Source organism: Pongo abelii, chromosome 5 (genome assembly GCF_028885655.2).
Source record: "Pongo abelii isolate AG06213 chromosome 5, NHGRI_mPonAbe1-v2.0_pri, whole genome shotgun sequence".
Taxonomy (NCBI): Eukaryota; Metazoa; Chordata; class Mammalia; order Primates; family Hominidae; genus Pongo; species Pongo abelii.
Window position 1 is genome coordinate 119,820,464 of NC_071990.2, and position 14,993 is coordinate 119,835,456.

General features: G+C 37.3%; 1 protein-coding gene across 6 annotated transcripts in view; it reads right to left on the bottom strand.

Moving 5' to 3' along the window:
• CEP85L (centrosomal protein 85 like) overlaps positions 1-14,993 on the bottom strand; it is a 224,191-nt gene that overhangs the window by 107,432 nt on the left and 101,766 nt on the right. For all 6 annotated transcript variants that reach the window (XM_054558783.2, XM_054558784.2, XM_054558787.2 and 3 more), the window contains one exon: positions 4,049-4,836. In XM_054558783.2, coding sequence (XP_054414758.2) covers positions 4,049-4,836 — 788 coding nt within the window. The remainder of the gene's footprint in view (positions 1-4,048; positions 4,837-14,993) is intronic.

Below are 14,993 nucleotides of genomic sequence, written 5' to 3' on the forward strand. Positions count from 1 at the left end.
TAAATAATTATTCTTCATCATAAAGTATAAAGAATAAGATATAAGAAAACAATTTTTTAAAATTTAATATACTAAATGCTCAAATATGTTCTACTATAGAATAAGTTCTTATCTTAATTTACAGGGTACTAAAAACAATTTTAAAATGCTTAATGTTGCCTTTTATATTTTAATTGGATAAGAATATATATTTGTTTAATGCAAATCAGAATCACTATATTAAAATGAATGTTCTTGAAAACTCAGTGGGGCTGCTCTATAATACACTTACAATTGATACTAATGATAAAACATTCTAATTATAGTTTTGATTTTACAGGGGTTTTTTTGGTGACTTCACCCAAATAAAACAAAATCAAGATGCACAAGTACAGACACACAAGAGGGCAGACATATATAAGATAACGAATTGCTACTACATAGAGATTATTTATCTTTTGATTATTTTTGAGTCTTCTGGCAAAGTAGGACTATAATAAATTTTCAGAAAAGATCTGCTCTTCTGCTAAGTAACAGCACACTTCAAAATGTCCAGAGATTTTATGCTAATATTACATAGAAAACTTGACAGATGAAAAAAGTCAAGCACATTACTAATTTTATTCATTAAAACATGTATATAAAAGTCCTTTTTAACTACCTAATGAATGTGTCATATCCTAATGTAGGCAGTGTCACAGTGTCCATATCTTTGAATATATAAATTATCTCAAACAGTTAAAAAATTAAAGACAGAACAGGGTACAAAAATAAGAAAACTTTCTTTTCACAGGACGTAACAGAATACATTAAACACTCTCAAGTTATAAATAAAACTTTTTCATTATTATTTCATGTTAGACAAAAAACAAGTCATTTTACTTTAACTCATTTTATAAATTTTTTTTTTTTTTAATCAAGAGACGGTGTTACTCTGTCATGCAGGCTGGAATGCAGTCACATGATCATTGCACACTGCAGCCTTGAACTCTTGGGGTGCAAAGGATTCTCCAACCTTGGTTCCCAAGTAGCTGGCACTACAGGGGCACATCATCATATATGGCTAATTCTTTTTATTTTTTGTACAGATGGGGTCTCATTGCCCAGGCTGGTCCCAAACTCCTATCCTCAAGCTATCCGCCCCCCCATCAGCTTCCCAAAATGCTGGGATTACAGGGGTGAGCTACCATGCTTGGTCCAAATTTTTTGTTTATACAAGGGAAAATCTCCAGTAAAATATGTATAGGTGCCAATACCATAACTGTTCAAACACCCTTATGACTAAATAGGCACAAAATTTCATCTTTTTAATGACTGCCACTTGAAGTTCAGAAACATCCTAGGGAAAAAAGGATAAACAACTTCATCAATAAAGAGGCTACTATTATTTCACTACTGTCTGGGAGATCCATCGCGGGCTTACCGGAATCCAAATGGATACTGCCGTTACGTGTAGAAGTGTTTATCCTCCATCCCTTCCACCCTACCTTCCCCAAGAAAAGGAACTCAAGGGGGCCATGGAAAAGGAAGTATTCTTCCCAAAAAGAAGACCAGACTGTTTTTCTCCTCTGTCACAGTCCTTACAGAGTCAGGCAGCTTAGGGGTTGCAGGGGGTGGGCAGCACAAGTGTGATGTACTACAGAGGAAAAAGTCAAAGACTAGCAGTGGGCATTACACATGGAGCCGTCTATCATAAACCATCTGAGGGCATAATGACTTCTTTTCATTCACAAAGGAAAATGCTTCAGAGTACTACACTCCTGCACTCTTGATGATTTAGCAGAAAACCGTGGAAATCAAGGAACAACATACACATAAGAATGTGTGGCTGGCTCAATAATTATTCTGGACTAAGTCCTAGGAAGAGCAAACCTTCAATGTTACAAATTAACCTGGGGAGTGGGGAGCTGTGAGGATCAAATGAGATAAAATACCGTGAAAGCTACAGAATTCTATAACATATAAATCTATGGTTTTACTAGATTATGACTTTCAGCCAAATTCCTTTTCTTAGTTGTAAAAATATTGTTTTTTCATGGTGAGTGTTTAGGAGTTGTGCTTGCAAATCACAATTTATCAAATGGCCTGGTCCTTATTAAGGTTCTCTTTATGTAAAAATTAGACTAAAAGAAAATCAGTGTTTCTATGATTTTTATCTTTTTTCCTTTTTAGAGACGGGGTCTGGCCATGTTGCCCAGGCTAGTCTCAAACTCCTGGACTCAGGCAATTCTCCTGCCTTGGCCTCCCTCCTGTAATTGCTGGGATTACAGGCGTGAGCTACAGTGCCTGGCCAGAAGTCAATGTTTCAAAGAGGCTTTTAAGAAACAACTATGATGAAAGCTTTTAAAATAAAGAGAATACTACTTGAAGGCTCCAAGAAGGTATTTAACAACTTTTTTTCTGTAGTTTTCTAAGGAGGAAATTAGAAGGGAAGCAGTCATTTATGATTACAACTTAGTTTGTCTAGTTTTCTTTACCTGAATTCATCTTTCTACCTCAAAACTTAAAAGCACTATAAAGAGACCATCCCAAATAAAGTTAATCAAGAAGTAGGGCTTTCCAGGGTATATGCAAATTTTGCTCTTTAGCTGCCTTCTCTCTCTACTATGCACTAGAAAGATTTAAAAACAAATTTTTCTCAACAGTGTGTCCCCAACCTCCCTACCCTCCTCTGCATTGCTTTGAGGCTAAGAAAAACACCTTGTTTAAACCAGAGGTTTGTCCAAGCAGAATAAAAAGCATGTATCAGTATTTACTCCTTGAAATTTGCCCAATTATCTCTATCACACCTGCTCTAGCTTGGAATAGTATACTCAGCCCCACTGAACAGCTCCAACTCTGTGTAAAGACACCAGCTGGAGAAACAACTGCCTGATCTCTGTTTTCCTATAATGACAAACATTTGAAAACTAAAACTTGATAGTATTTGAAAAATTAGGTTTCATATTTTTAATCACTCGAATGGATAAATCGCAAATTTCTAATTCAATCATAATGATTCTTCTCTTTTGATTGTGTTGTTTACATACGTAATCAAAATTATGAGAACTGTATCTAAAATAAGAATAAAGAAGGCACATGCGATATGTTAAGGGTTCTCCTATGAATGTAGCATGTTAGGGTTCTATGTTTTGAGATCATACTCATATTTGTGAGGTTCCTGGACAAGTGATTTCCTTATCCTTTCATAGCCTATGTTCATTTATTCTATTTGTTTTTATTAGTAGTAGTAATGAATAGCAATTTTACATTTTTACTCTAGGGAAAATTTGCAATTTTTTATGGAATTAATTTGTTTCAGAAAATTCTAATGATAAAAACCAGATGACAGGACTTATATGAGAAAATTAGTTTCCTTGTTAAAACAAGCTACAGAAAATTGTCTTGGAATAGAAATATTCCCAGATTGAGAAATTTACGCATTTACATGCTATTCCCTAGACCAACTGGGGGCTGTATACTATTTTTCTTTATATATGATATCATAAAGTGCTCTCTATAAACTGATTAATGAATGCCTTGACACATAATCTTTTTAAAAAAAAGTACATCTGATTTATAAACCTAAATACATCATGTATCACCAAAACTTTACAAATGACTATAGTTCCACCTTCTCATTGTACAGATGAAGAAACTGAGGCCCAGAGAAATTAAGTGAAAAAATCATCCAGGTTCTAAATCTAACAGAACCAGACACAAAATCTAAGACCTTGTATGGCCAAGTTGATGCTCTTTCTATTATACCTATGCTAGCTTTTTTGTTTCTGTTTCCAAGTTTCTTTAGATTGAGTATGTTTTGCTTTATTTTTATGCCCATTTAACAAATGAAAAGGAAGGAACAAGCTAGGTACAAGGTTTTCAGATTTTCATGTTAATTAGTCTCAAATGCTTTGTAAGTTTTGTTTATCAACAACACTTTTTGGGTTTGTAACATTTCTGCCTATTAACTTGCAGGGAAAAGGAAAAGCAAAACAATCTGTGGACACTTGTTATATGCTTACTGCAAGTGTGCTACTGTACTCATAACATCCACTGGAGGGTGGAAACACTAGATTTTGCGCCTTACCTGCATTGGTGTTTCACTTCCTTGTCGAAAGTCTTCAACTTGCTGCTGTTGCCAAGGAGCTAAACTGTAAGAATCCTCTGTATTTCTACCTTCCAAAGGATTTGTCCGCAGCTGCTCTGTAAGCCACATCTGAGTCCTTACGGAAGGCTGAATGGGAACTCCACCTACTGCCTGTTGACCAAGCATTAAATATTTTGGAGGTTCAAAAGCCTCTGAGCTTGTCATAATGGGCTTGCTTTCAGGTAAGGCACTATATGTCATGTCTACAGTTTGTCTCCTAAGAGTAGAGGAAGAGGCTCTAAAGTCCTCCTTGCTACAGCTCTCAAATTTATACTTGCAGTCCAGAGTTGATGACCGTTTTTTATTTATTTCCTTGTCCTCTAACTTAAGCATCTCCATACTATCATGTAAACAGCTAGGCCCAATTGTCCTCAGTTGTGATGTTAAAGCCTTAGCCCTCCCTATCTTCTCCAAACCATTCCTTGACTCTTCTCTGCATACAGTGCCACCCTGGCCACAGTTATCCGGGGCAGTGAGTTTGGATAAAGATGACCATTTCCGAAGTGGCCGGAAGTCCTTCATGTCTAGTGAAGAGTCCTGCTCCCCCCTACTGTGATTTCCCAATGTTTGCATGAGGCTTGTACTCCATTTTGAGCCATCTGGTGTCAATGATTCCCTATGTTTGGAAATTGAAGCGCTGGAATTAGACGGCATCACATGGGCAGTAGGAAGAGTAATCAATGATTGACTAGGCTTAAAAGATAATGTGCCACTTGAAGTTGAATGATCTGGAAAGAAAAAAGATGGTCAAATTAGTTACAATTAACAGACAAAAGAGAATGAGGTAAAATGCAAAATGCCAAAAGAAAAATCTGAACATGGTTTCATAGCACAAGCTTTTTTTTTTTTTTTTTTTTTTTTTGAGAGGCAGTTTTAGCTTGTCACCTAGGCTGGAGTGCAGTGGCAAGATCTCAGCTCACTGCAATCTCTGCCTCCTGGGTTCAAGTGACTCTCCTGCCTCAGCCTCCCGAGTAGCAGGGATTCCAGGCGCCCGCCAGCACTCCCGGCTAACTTTTTGTATTTTTAGTAGAGACGGGGCTTTGCCATGTTGGGCAGGCTGGTCTCGAACTCCTGACTTAAGGTGATCTGCCTGCCTCGGCCTCCCAAAGTGCTGGGATTACAGGCATGAGCCACTGTGCCCAGCCCAGCACAAGCTTTTCAAAAAGACTTCCTCAAAATGAGTAAATTATTATTATCCTTTTATCTGAAACAAGTCAGCATACTTTCAGATTGGATTTTCTAAATATGGATACGTAATAGAGTATATGGCCTTTTACCATCTACTGTACTTACAGGTGAAAAGTTATTTAAAATAGGTTTATATTTACCCTAATTAAAGTACTGTACTTTAAAAGGAAAAATCCAACTCCTTACTGAGAGGTCTTATTCATAATCCAGCAATGACGTCTCAGACACAACTTTGTCAGAAAAACGGTATTTTTCAGTGTCTTTCCTGAACTGTGAAAATCTATGCCAGATCTGAACATTTTAGAACCTCCCCAAACTCTAATTCAAATGAGAAATATGAGTAAAGGTGCTCCTGTAATAACAAAAAATAGTCCCAAAGGGTTCACTTCCAGTCCCATTTAATGGCATATATATATATATATGTGTGTACATATATGTATGAATATATATGTATGTGTGTGTGTATATATATATATATATTCATATTCACCCCAAGCTACAACCTTAGAGTCTACTTTTATTCCTTTCTCTCTATATTTATTAAATCCCCAAGTTGTACATTTTTACCTCCAAAATAGTTGAGTTTCTATTACCTTAGGTCAGGCCCTCACATCATACTCTTCTATACAAATGAATAGCTTTAGCAGACTAAATGAAAGGCTGAAAGATAAATAAGGGCTTAAATACTCAATAAATTTACCATCAAGTGCCATGTTATCATCATATATATCAATTAAAACCAAAGACTATAATTTTGTAATCAAGGGATATCTAGAAAGGGGGTAGCAACTTAAATTGGTGTGTGGGGAGGAAGTAAGCGATGGAGACCTTTGCAATTTATTCTGTATCTCCCCACACTGTTTGACTCTGATACCAGAAGATACTTATTACTTGTATTCTCTTACATTGTCTTATGGAAAAAGTTATGTTGATAAAGTTGTAAGAAAATTCAGATTAAAACGAGCCAGGTAGACTAATTCAAAAAATAAAATTCCAGTGGGTCTTTGCACAGAATTTGTTAACTTGGACATGAAAAGGGAAAAACATTACAAATGAAGGAATATGAGCACAAGTATTGTAGTGGATAGTTATCATATTCAAGACTGCCTATCAGCTTCTGAAGAAACTTCCTGCATTTAGGAAAATTCTCACATTACTGACTCCAACCCTCCCAAAATATATTTCAGACCTCAAAATCCCAGTACACCCTGCAACTATGATACAGACATTCAGAGGCAGCAGCACAAGATTGCAGTTTTGGAAGTAAGTCACATGATAAAATGGACTCGGTGTGGAGCTACCATTTTTGGGTGATACAGGCAACAGCAGAGGCATCACCTTTCCACAACAGCAGTGACAGACGTGGCCCCGTAGTGGCTGCAGAATCAAAATTCCTATCCCAGAACTGGCAGCAGCTAGACAGCTTAGTGGCGTAAGACTGACAGTTCTCATATATGATTTGAGGCATATTACTTGGAAGCTTATCCTTAAGCCTGGCTCTCCAGCCTTCCTAAAAATTCTGTGAAGCACCAAATATCCTTAAGTAAATTTCCTATGTGCTCAACCAGCCAGTAAACAACTCTGCTGACTGAAAACACTGAATCATCCAATCGTGAAGCCAAAAGAATGTGGCTGTATAACAAAAAAAATAAATCCATGTATCTACAGTATGGAGTTAAAGTGCCAAGAAAAGTTGTCAAGGTAACTCTTGATAGGTAAAGGTGAAGCAGAATTATACACATCTTCAAACGCTCTGCTAAGTAAAGAGCCTGGCCTTCATTCAGCATGAAACATGATATCACTGAGCTTCCAAACAAAGGAGTGAATGATATGATCAAAACTGTACTTAAGATGATTGATTATTCTGACAGCAGAGTTGCCAATGGATTAAAGCAAAACAACTGGCAAACACAGTGATTAACAGACTATTCTGGTAATCAGGAGAACAAGAAAATAAAGGGGAATATGCTACTGTGGGTTGGTTCTAAATAGAAACAGGACAGACGTCCCCAAAAGTTTATGGAATCTTTGTATTCACGTATTATATAGCATTATATATATTTTACATATACTTGTATTAATATTACTAAAGGAGTATTTATACTAAAATCATCATAGCCTCTAAAAGATATCTTTAAATTAAAAAAAAAAATAAAAAATTAGTCTTGTATCAAGTTGCAGGTAAAAATACAGACCAAAGGTTAAGTATAACAGTTTTAATTTCAAAACTATTATATAGAGTAAAATATAGGGCTGGAGGCAGTGGCTCACACCTGTAATTCCAGCAATTTGGGAGGCCAAGGCAGGCAGATTACTTGAGGTCAGGAGTTCAAGACCACCTTCACCAACAATAATGAAACTCCATCTCTACTAAAAATACAAAACTTAGCCAGGTGTGGTGGCAGGCGCCTGTAATCCCAGCTACACAAGAGGCTGTGGCAGAAGAATGGCTTGAACCTGGGAGGCGGAGGCTGCAATAAGCAGAGATTGTGCCACTGTACTCCAGCCTGGGTGACCGAGCTAGAATCTGTCTCAAAAAAAAAAAAAAGGAGTAAAATATACAGCCTTTTCATGACACATGTATACATATGTAACAAACCTGCACGTTGTGCATATGTACCCTAGAACTTAAAGTATAATAAAAATATATATTCAAAAAAATAAATAAATAAAAATAAAAAAAAAACATACAGCCTTTCTAGATTCAAATTCTGGCTCTATCACTCAGTAGCTATGCATGCTCAAACATGTTATTTAATAGTTAGTTACCTCCTCCATAGAATGGAGATGACAACAGTGAGAATTAAACCAAAACACATAAAATACACAGAAGAATTCCTGGCAGAAAGCAAAACGTTAGTTATTATGATGCCATTAAAAAGCTATAAGTAAATATTAATTTCAATGTAACAGACAAAGGCTAAATACCCATACATATAAAGAGCTTCAACAAATCAACAAAAAAAAAACCTAGCAACTCAATTTTAAAATAGGCCAAAAAAAAATCAATAAGCAAATAAACAAGAAACACAACTAGAGAATATATATTTTTAAAAAATCCTCAAACTCACTAATAGTAAAGATACATTCTCTGTCATATTCAGAAAACTATTAAAGGCTGCAAATATACTACAGTGATGGGAACATAAACTGTTATAGTCTTTGAAAGAAGAGAGGCAATTTGTACATATCACTGTTTAAAATATGAATACACATGTGAACATACATATCTAGATATGTAGATATGTGCATATCTATATATAAATACATATACATTCATTAGCAGAGAAAAGATCCGAAAGAATATACACAAAACTTAATAAACAAAGGTAACCTCTACATAATGGAAAGGGGGCAAAAGGAGAAAAAATACTTCCACATTTTACTTTATACAATGTCTTATTTTAATTGCTTCCAAGGAATATAACTTGACCATATGGTCAAACTTCTGCAAAGGTATTTTGTTGTTCTGTGACCTCAAAGAGTTTAAAATACTTCTAAAGGATGAATAATAAATAGGTAATTGTCTCACTTTCCATATCACAGCGGAATCCTCTAAGACCCAGTTTGGCTGCTTCTTGTATCCAGTAATGTGCTACTTTCCAATCTGCCTTTACTAACTCAGTACTTTCCAAATGCAAAGAAAAATCAGCAATGAGTGAAAAATCAATTTCACATCAGACTAGTGTTTATTCCCTAAATCTGAAAGCAGTTGATATATGCTGTCCATAGACTATTATACTGAATATAGAATTTATTCCTAAAATTCCCTTATTACAAATTCTCAAATCTTAGCATAAAAAAAGTTGTCTGAGAGCTGGTGCCCTACTCCAAGAGATTATGATCCAGTAAGAGTAGAGAAGGGCCTAGGAAATACCACTTCTAAATAAGTGATTTTGCTGCTTCATTTACTATAACATCATTCCATATGGGTCTGATTCCAGTTCTGAAGCCTTTAAGCTTAAATATCCCAAGTTCAACCATAACCAGTATCTGAGTTCTAGTGTAAAATCTGATTAACTGTGACATTCAGAATTCATTACTGTCAAAACTAAGGATCAAAGCTTAGTCTACTGACATACATATGCACACACACACACATGCACACACAACACATGAATAAACGAAAAAAGAATTATTTGAAAAAATTAAATATTTAGTATTTATAAGAGAATTAAATATAAAAATTAAAATTTTAAATTAAATATTTAAGAATATATGAACAAAGAATATTTTCCCCCAGGATGAATATCTACGTGGGAAAAGGGTCATTATTATACCTTAGACAGAAATGAGTCTAGAAAATGTTAACTTTAACAATTTTAACACTTAAAAACCTTATTTTGCTCTGAGGAAACACAGTTAATTAGACGTAGATATAATGCAATTCCTAATGTGCTTGATTAGGCTACCTAACTGTCGCCACAATTCCCAAATGCAAGTTATTACTCTCTATCCCACATCTAAGTCACAACAGTGATATCTGAAAGCAACAGAGGGTAGTCCTTTGAAAAACAAGACTGTGGTTTATAGCATTGACAGTAGGCATAGATGAGCTAATGGTTTCAGACAGATTTAAGTTTTAAAGGGACTTAAAACTTAAGAATTAAATATAAGAAACATTTAATTTCTTATATTTATATAGGAATATAAGAAAGGGACACTGATATAACCTGATAATGCAAGTGAGTTATATTTAAGACAACATATTGCTCAATTCCAAACAAAATCCCAATCTTCTGTTTCGCTATCATGTTATTCTCATCTGGTATTAAATGAAAACATCGATTCTATCTTCTCTTATATACAGGGATGGTCTCTCTCTCTCTCTCTCTCTGCTCTATCCTTCTGATAGTAATAAGGAATTAAATGCAAAAGACCACCCCCACCCTCCAGATCGATATTATAACAATAAATCATAAGTCTTCACAGTTTAAAAAATAATCAGTAAACTATATAACCCTGTATCAAAACACTGATTTAAAATAACATTTTCATATACTTATCAGTCAACATAAAATATTATAACAAATATTTTATTTTTTAAATAAAATTGTTAACCCTAACCACAAAGGCAATAATTTTGTTTTGTTTTGTTTTCTTTGAGACAGTTTTGCTCTTGTTGCCCAGGCTGGAGTGCAAGGGAACGATCTCAGCTCACCACAACCTCTGCCTCCCAGGTTCATGCGATTCTCCTGCCTCAGCCTCCTGAGTAGCTGGGATTACAGGCATGCATCACCACACCTGGCTAACTTTGTATTTTTAGTAGAGACAGGGTTTCTCCATGTTGGTCAGGCTGGTCTCAAACTCCCAACCTCACGTGATCTGCCCGCCTTGCCCTCACAAAGTGCTGGGATTACAGGCGGAAGCCACCACTTCTGGCCCAGGCAATAATTTTTATACAACACAATGAGTTTTTTTTCCCTTCCTGCTAATGCCATGATTGTATCATGTTACATAGGAAAAAAAACGTTATGCCACATGTAACCCATTCTTTAAAAAAAAAAAAAAAAAAAAGGTGTATTCCTAGCACTTTGGGACGCCAAAGTTGCCAGGTGACAAGGTCCAGAGATCAAGACCATCCTGGCCAACATCGTGAAACCCTGTCTCTACTTAGAAAAAAACAAAAAACAAACAAACAAAAAAATTAGCAGGGTGTCATGGCGCCTGTAGTCCCAGCTACTTGGGAGGCTGAGGCAGGAGATTCACTTGAACTGGGAGGCGGAGGTTGCAGTGAGCCGAGATTGCACCACTGCACTCCAGTCTGGATTGCACCATTGCACTCCAGTCTGGAGACAGAGCGAGACTCCGTCTCAAATAAATAAATAAATAAATAAATATTTCAAAGTATTCTCTATATTTTTAGGTAAATATATTTTAATATTCTAAACCACACACTGCTAGGAGTGGGGCTATTACTTTATAATTCATCTAAAGAGTCTCCCAGGAATGTATTATGTACAAGGCATTATGCTAGGTAGAAAAGACAATACAAATATATTCATCTCAATAGAAATATGAGGCCGGGCGCGGTGGCTCACGCCAGTAATCCCAGCACTTTGGGAAGCCGAGGCAGGCAGATCACCTGAGGTCAGGAGTTAGAGACCAGCCTGGCTAACATGGTAAAACCCATTTCTACTAAAAATACAAAAAATTAGCCGGGCGCAGTGGTGCACGCCTGTAATACCAGCTACTCGGGAGGCTAAGGCAGGAGAATCACTTGAACCCAGGAGGCAGAGGTTGCAGTGAGCTAAGACTGCGCCATTGCACTCCAGCTTGGGTAACAAGAGTGATACTCCATCTCCAAAAAAAAAATAATAATAATATGAATCAGGCCTTCCCCTAAGGGCTTACATTTCACAGCTGCAGAGCAGGACTAAAGCTCATGAAGAAACTGCAAAACATCAGACAATGAGAAGTGGTGAGCCATGGAGAAAGGCCAAACTATTAATAAAACAACTATCAATGATAGCCAACTTCTCAACAGCAATAACGGATTCCAGAACACAATGGACTAATATCTTCAAAGGGTTGAGTAAATAACTGACATCCAAAAATTGTTTCTGCAGGGAAACTAAACTGTCTTTCCAGATAGAAAAATATATTTTCAGCTAAGCAAAAACAGAATTTGGACTTACTGAAAGAACTGCTAAAGTTCCTTGAGTTTATTTCAGAATAATGAATAATGAATTCTGAGTTGAAAAAGGAAGAGCAAAGAGACAAATGGTAAACTTGTGATTAAATCTAAAAAACAGTTACAATGCATACAACAATAAAAACAATATCTAACGTGGTTAAAAGTAAAAATATATATACTTAGCAACCATGACATATAACTCACAACAGGGGTGGCTGGTATTCCAACATTTTATAGTCCTCATATTTACCAGTAGAGAATAAAGATTCTGATTACCATTATAGATAGATGGGTATATATTATACCATTATAGATGGGTATATATTATAATTTCTACATTAAAAACCAGAAGATACGTAGAGATGGTGTGACTGGATAGTCACAGGCAAAAGAATAAAGTTAGACCCCTATTTCATAGCACCCATGATTATTAATTCAAACGAATCAATAGGCCTAAATGTAACAGCTAAAACTATAAAACTCTTAGAAGAAACTAAATAAAATTCATAAAAGAAATCTTCATGACCTTGTACACTGTCTCTTAGCAACCATTAATAACTAAGAAATTTATTCTTACATGCTTATATAAAGCAAGATGAAAAGCTAGTGTTACGAACAATAAGTTCTTCTTCAAAGCTCCCTTGGTCTCTTGCTCTGTACACAGCCCTTCCTGTTCAATCTGTAATGAGCACGTGTTCCTCTGCTTAATCTGTAACTAGCAAACCTCTTATTCTGTAAACAACTCTTTGTCAGCCCAGACATGTCCAGACATGCCTTGAACTTGTTCTGTAGGCAACTCTTCCCACCTTAGCAACAGTCTCCTCCTCCCCTCCTCTCTTAGCAAATTGCATGTTCACCATAGTTAGAAAAGTTTAAGTCTTAGCCAATCAGGTTAGTTTAGATTGTTTGGTCCGACCCCAGCCAATGGGGAAAGAACACAGAAACAGGAACTGCATCAGGGATAAAACCCTTCTCTCCTTTGTTCGATGTGCTCTTGTGATGGTTACTGACACAGGCACCACCCTTCTGCAGAAGTAAATTGCCTTGCTGAGAAAACGTTTTGCCTGAGTGCTGGTTCTTCTTTGCAGCACTGAGCAAAGAATTACCCATCCGGGATACCATTCTCCTCTGGGGAAGGGTCTCCAATCACCTCTCATAAGGAGACATGTCCTGCTGCCTCATTGCAGTGGCCTCAGGGGTAAGGAATCAGAACCCACCCAGTGTGAAGAATAAACGTGGACTCTCGGCAACACAGGAAGAAAAAGCCTATAGTACAAATACCACGGCAACAAGGTAACTCTGTGCACAGACCATGGTAAGAAAAGCCAGGGGGTGGCAGGAGTACTTCCTTGGTGGTGGGGACATCCTGGAGGTTGAAAGTGTGTGAATGAGATACACAATTAAGTGTAAAGCGAGTGTGGAGTCCAGATCCATGGTTCCGTGGTCACCTGATATGGCTTAGGGTAGCTTTCCTGTCAAGGGTTTATACCAACCTAAATTCCTATGAGGGAAGTGGCCGGAGAAGGATGAAGTGAAAGCAAAGGAGTGCAAGAAACCTCCAGTTGGCGGGTGGGGGGGCAGTGGTGAGCCTCTAGGGAAAAGGTGTAAGAAATCTCTAGTAAAGAGAGCTTGAGCCCCATACACACTCAGGAAACTCGAGCTGAGCCGTAGAGAAAGGGTGCAAGAAATTTCTATTAGGAGAGGTTGAGCTCTGCTGACTCAGGAAAACTCAGGAAGCACCTAAAACTTCCAGGATGGGAAATACCCCAGACAAGGCAGGGAATAAAAAGGAAAAGACAGACAATATAATTCCCTCTGCTAGCTCTCTAGATCTCATGTTAAAATACTGGAGAGAAAATGAAAGCACCAAACATAAAAAGAAGCAACAAATAATAAAATATTGTTGCTTTATTTAAACCAAAGAAACTACTCTCATTCAGTTTTCTGGCCAAGGTTTGAGTCCAGTGAGGACCAGATTTGTCAACTTTTAATAGAATATGTCAATGACAAAAGTCCTGTTTCCCAGGAGGAAAAACTATGCCCTGTGTTGGCGGCAAGTGCCTATCATCCTATATCCCCTAAAAACTACAGGAGACAAGCCAGAAACTACTTACCCTTTAGATCACCTTCCCCCACCAAACACCTCTAACTTCCCTCCCCACTTCAAGCAAATGCAGAAAAAATTAGGAGCTGAAGAAAACCCAGAAGGAAAGTGTGTATTACCAGATGGAAGGGAAATGTTGTCTAAACCTCTTGAGAGAAATACTGTCTCAGCTTCATCAAGGAACTCATTGGGGTCCTCAAGCTATATGTGATGCAGTCCTTAGAGTCTATGGGTACATAGGAATACACACCCTCACTAAGCAAGCAGTGGATAGTTGCATAGTGTGCAGAAAAACTAATGCGCAAACCCTAAAAAAACAACCTCCCAGGGGAAGAAATCCAGGGTTAAGGCCATGCCAAAGCATCCAAGTTGACTATACTAAAATGCCCCCAACAGGCCGCCTCAAGTATTTACTAGTAATAGTAGGCCACCTTACCCACTGGGTAGAAGCTCTCCCCTTCCCAAGGACAACAGCCAGTAATGTAGTCAAAGCCCTGTTAGAACATATCATACCCAGGCACTAGAAATAAAATGGGAATATCATACTCCCTGGCATCTGTCCTCATCAGGGAAAGTAGAAAAAAAAATGAATCAAAATCTAAAAAATTACCTAACCAAATTAATTCAGGAAACCTGGTTACCATGGACAAGATGCCTTCCTATTGCCTTACCAAGAATCCAAACTGCCCCCCTCAAAAAGACCTTGGCCTGTCTGTCTCTTTCCTCCCTCAGGACTCAAGGCCTCCTAGCGAGATTACATCCTTGTCAAAGGTTGGAAAGAGGGAAAGCTCAAACCCACCTGGGAAGGACCTTACCTGGTACTCCTAACAACTGAAATAGCAGTCCGGAAAGCCAAAAAAGGGTGAACCCACTACACTCAAGTGAAGAAGGCCCCACCTCTGGCAAAGTCATGGACCGTAACTCCAGAACCAACAGCCTCAAAACTAACATTCAAA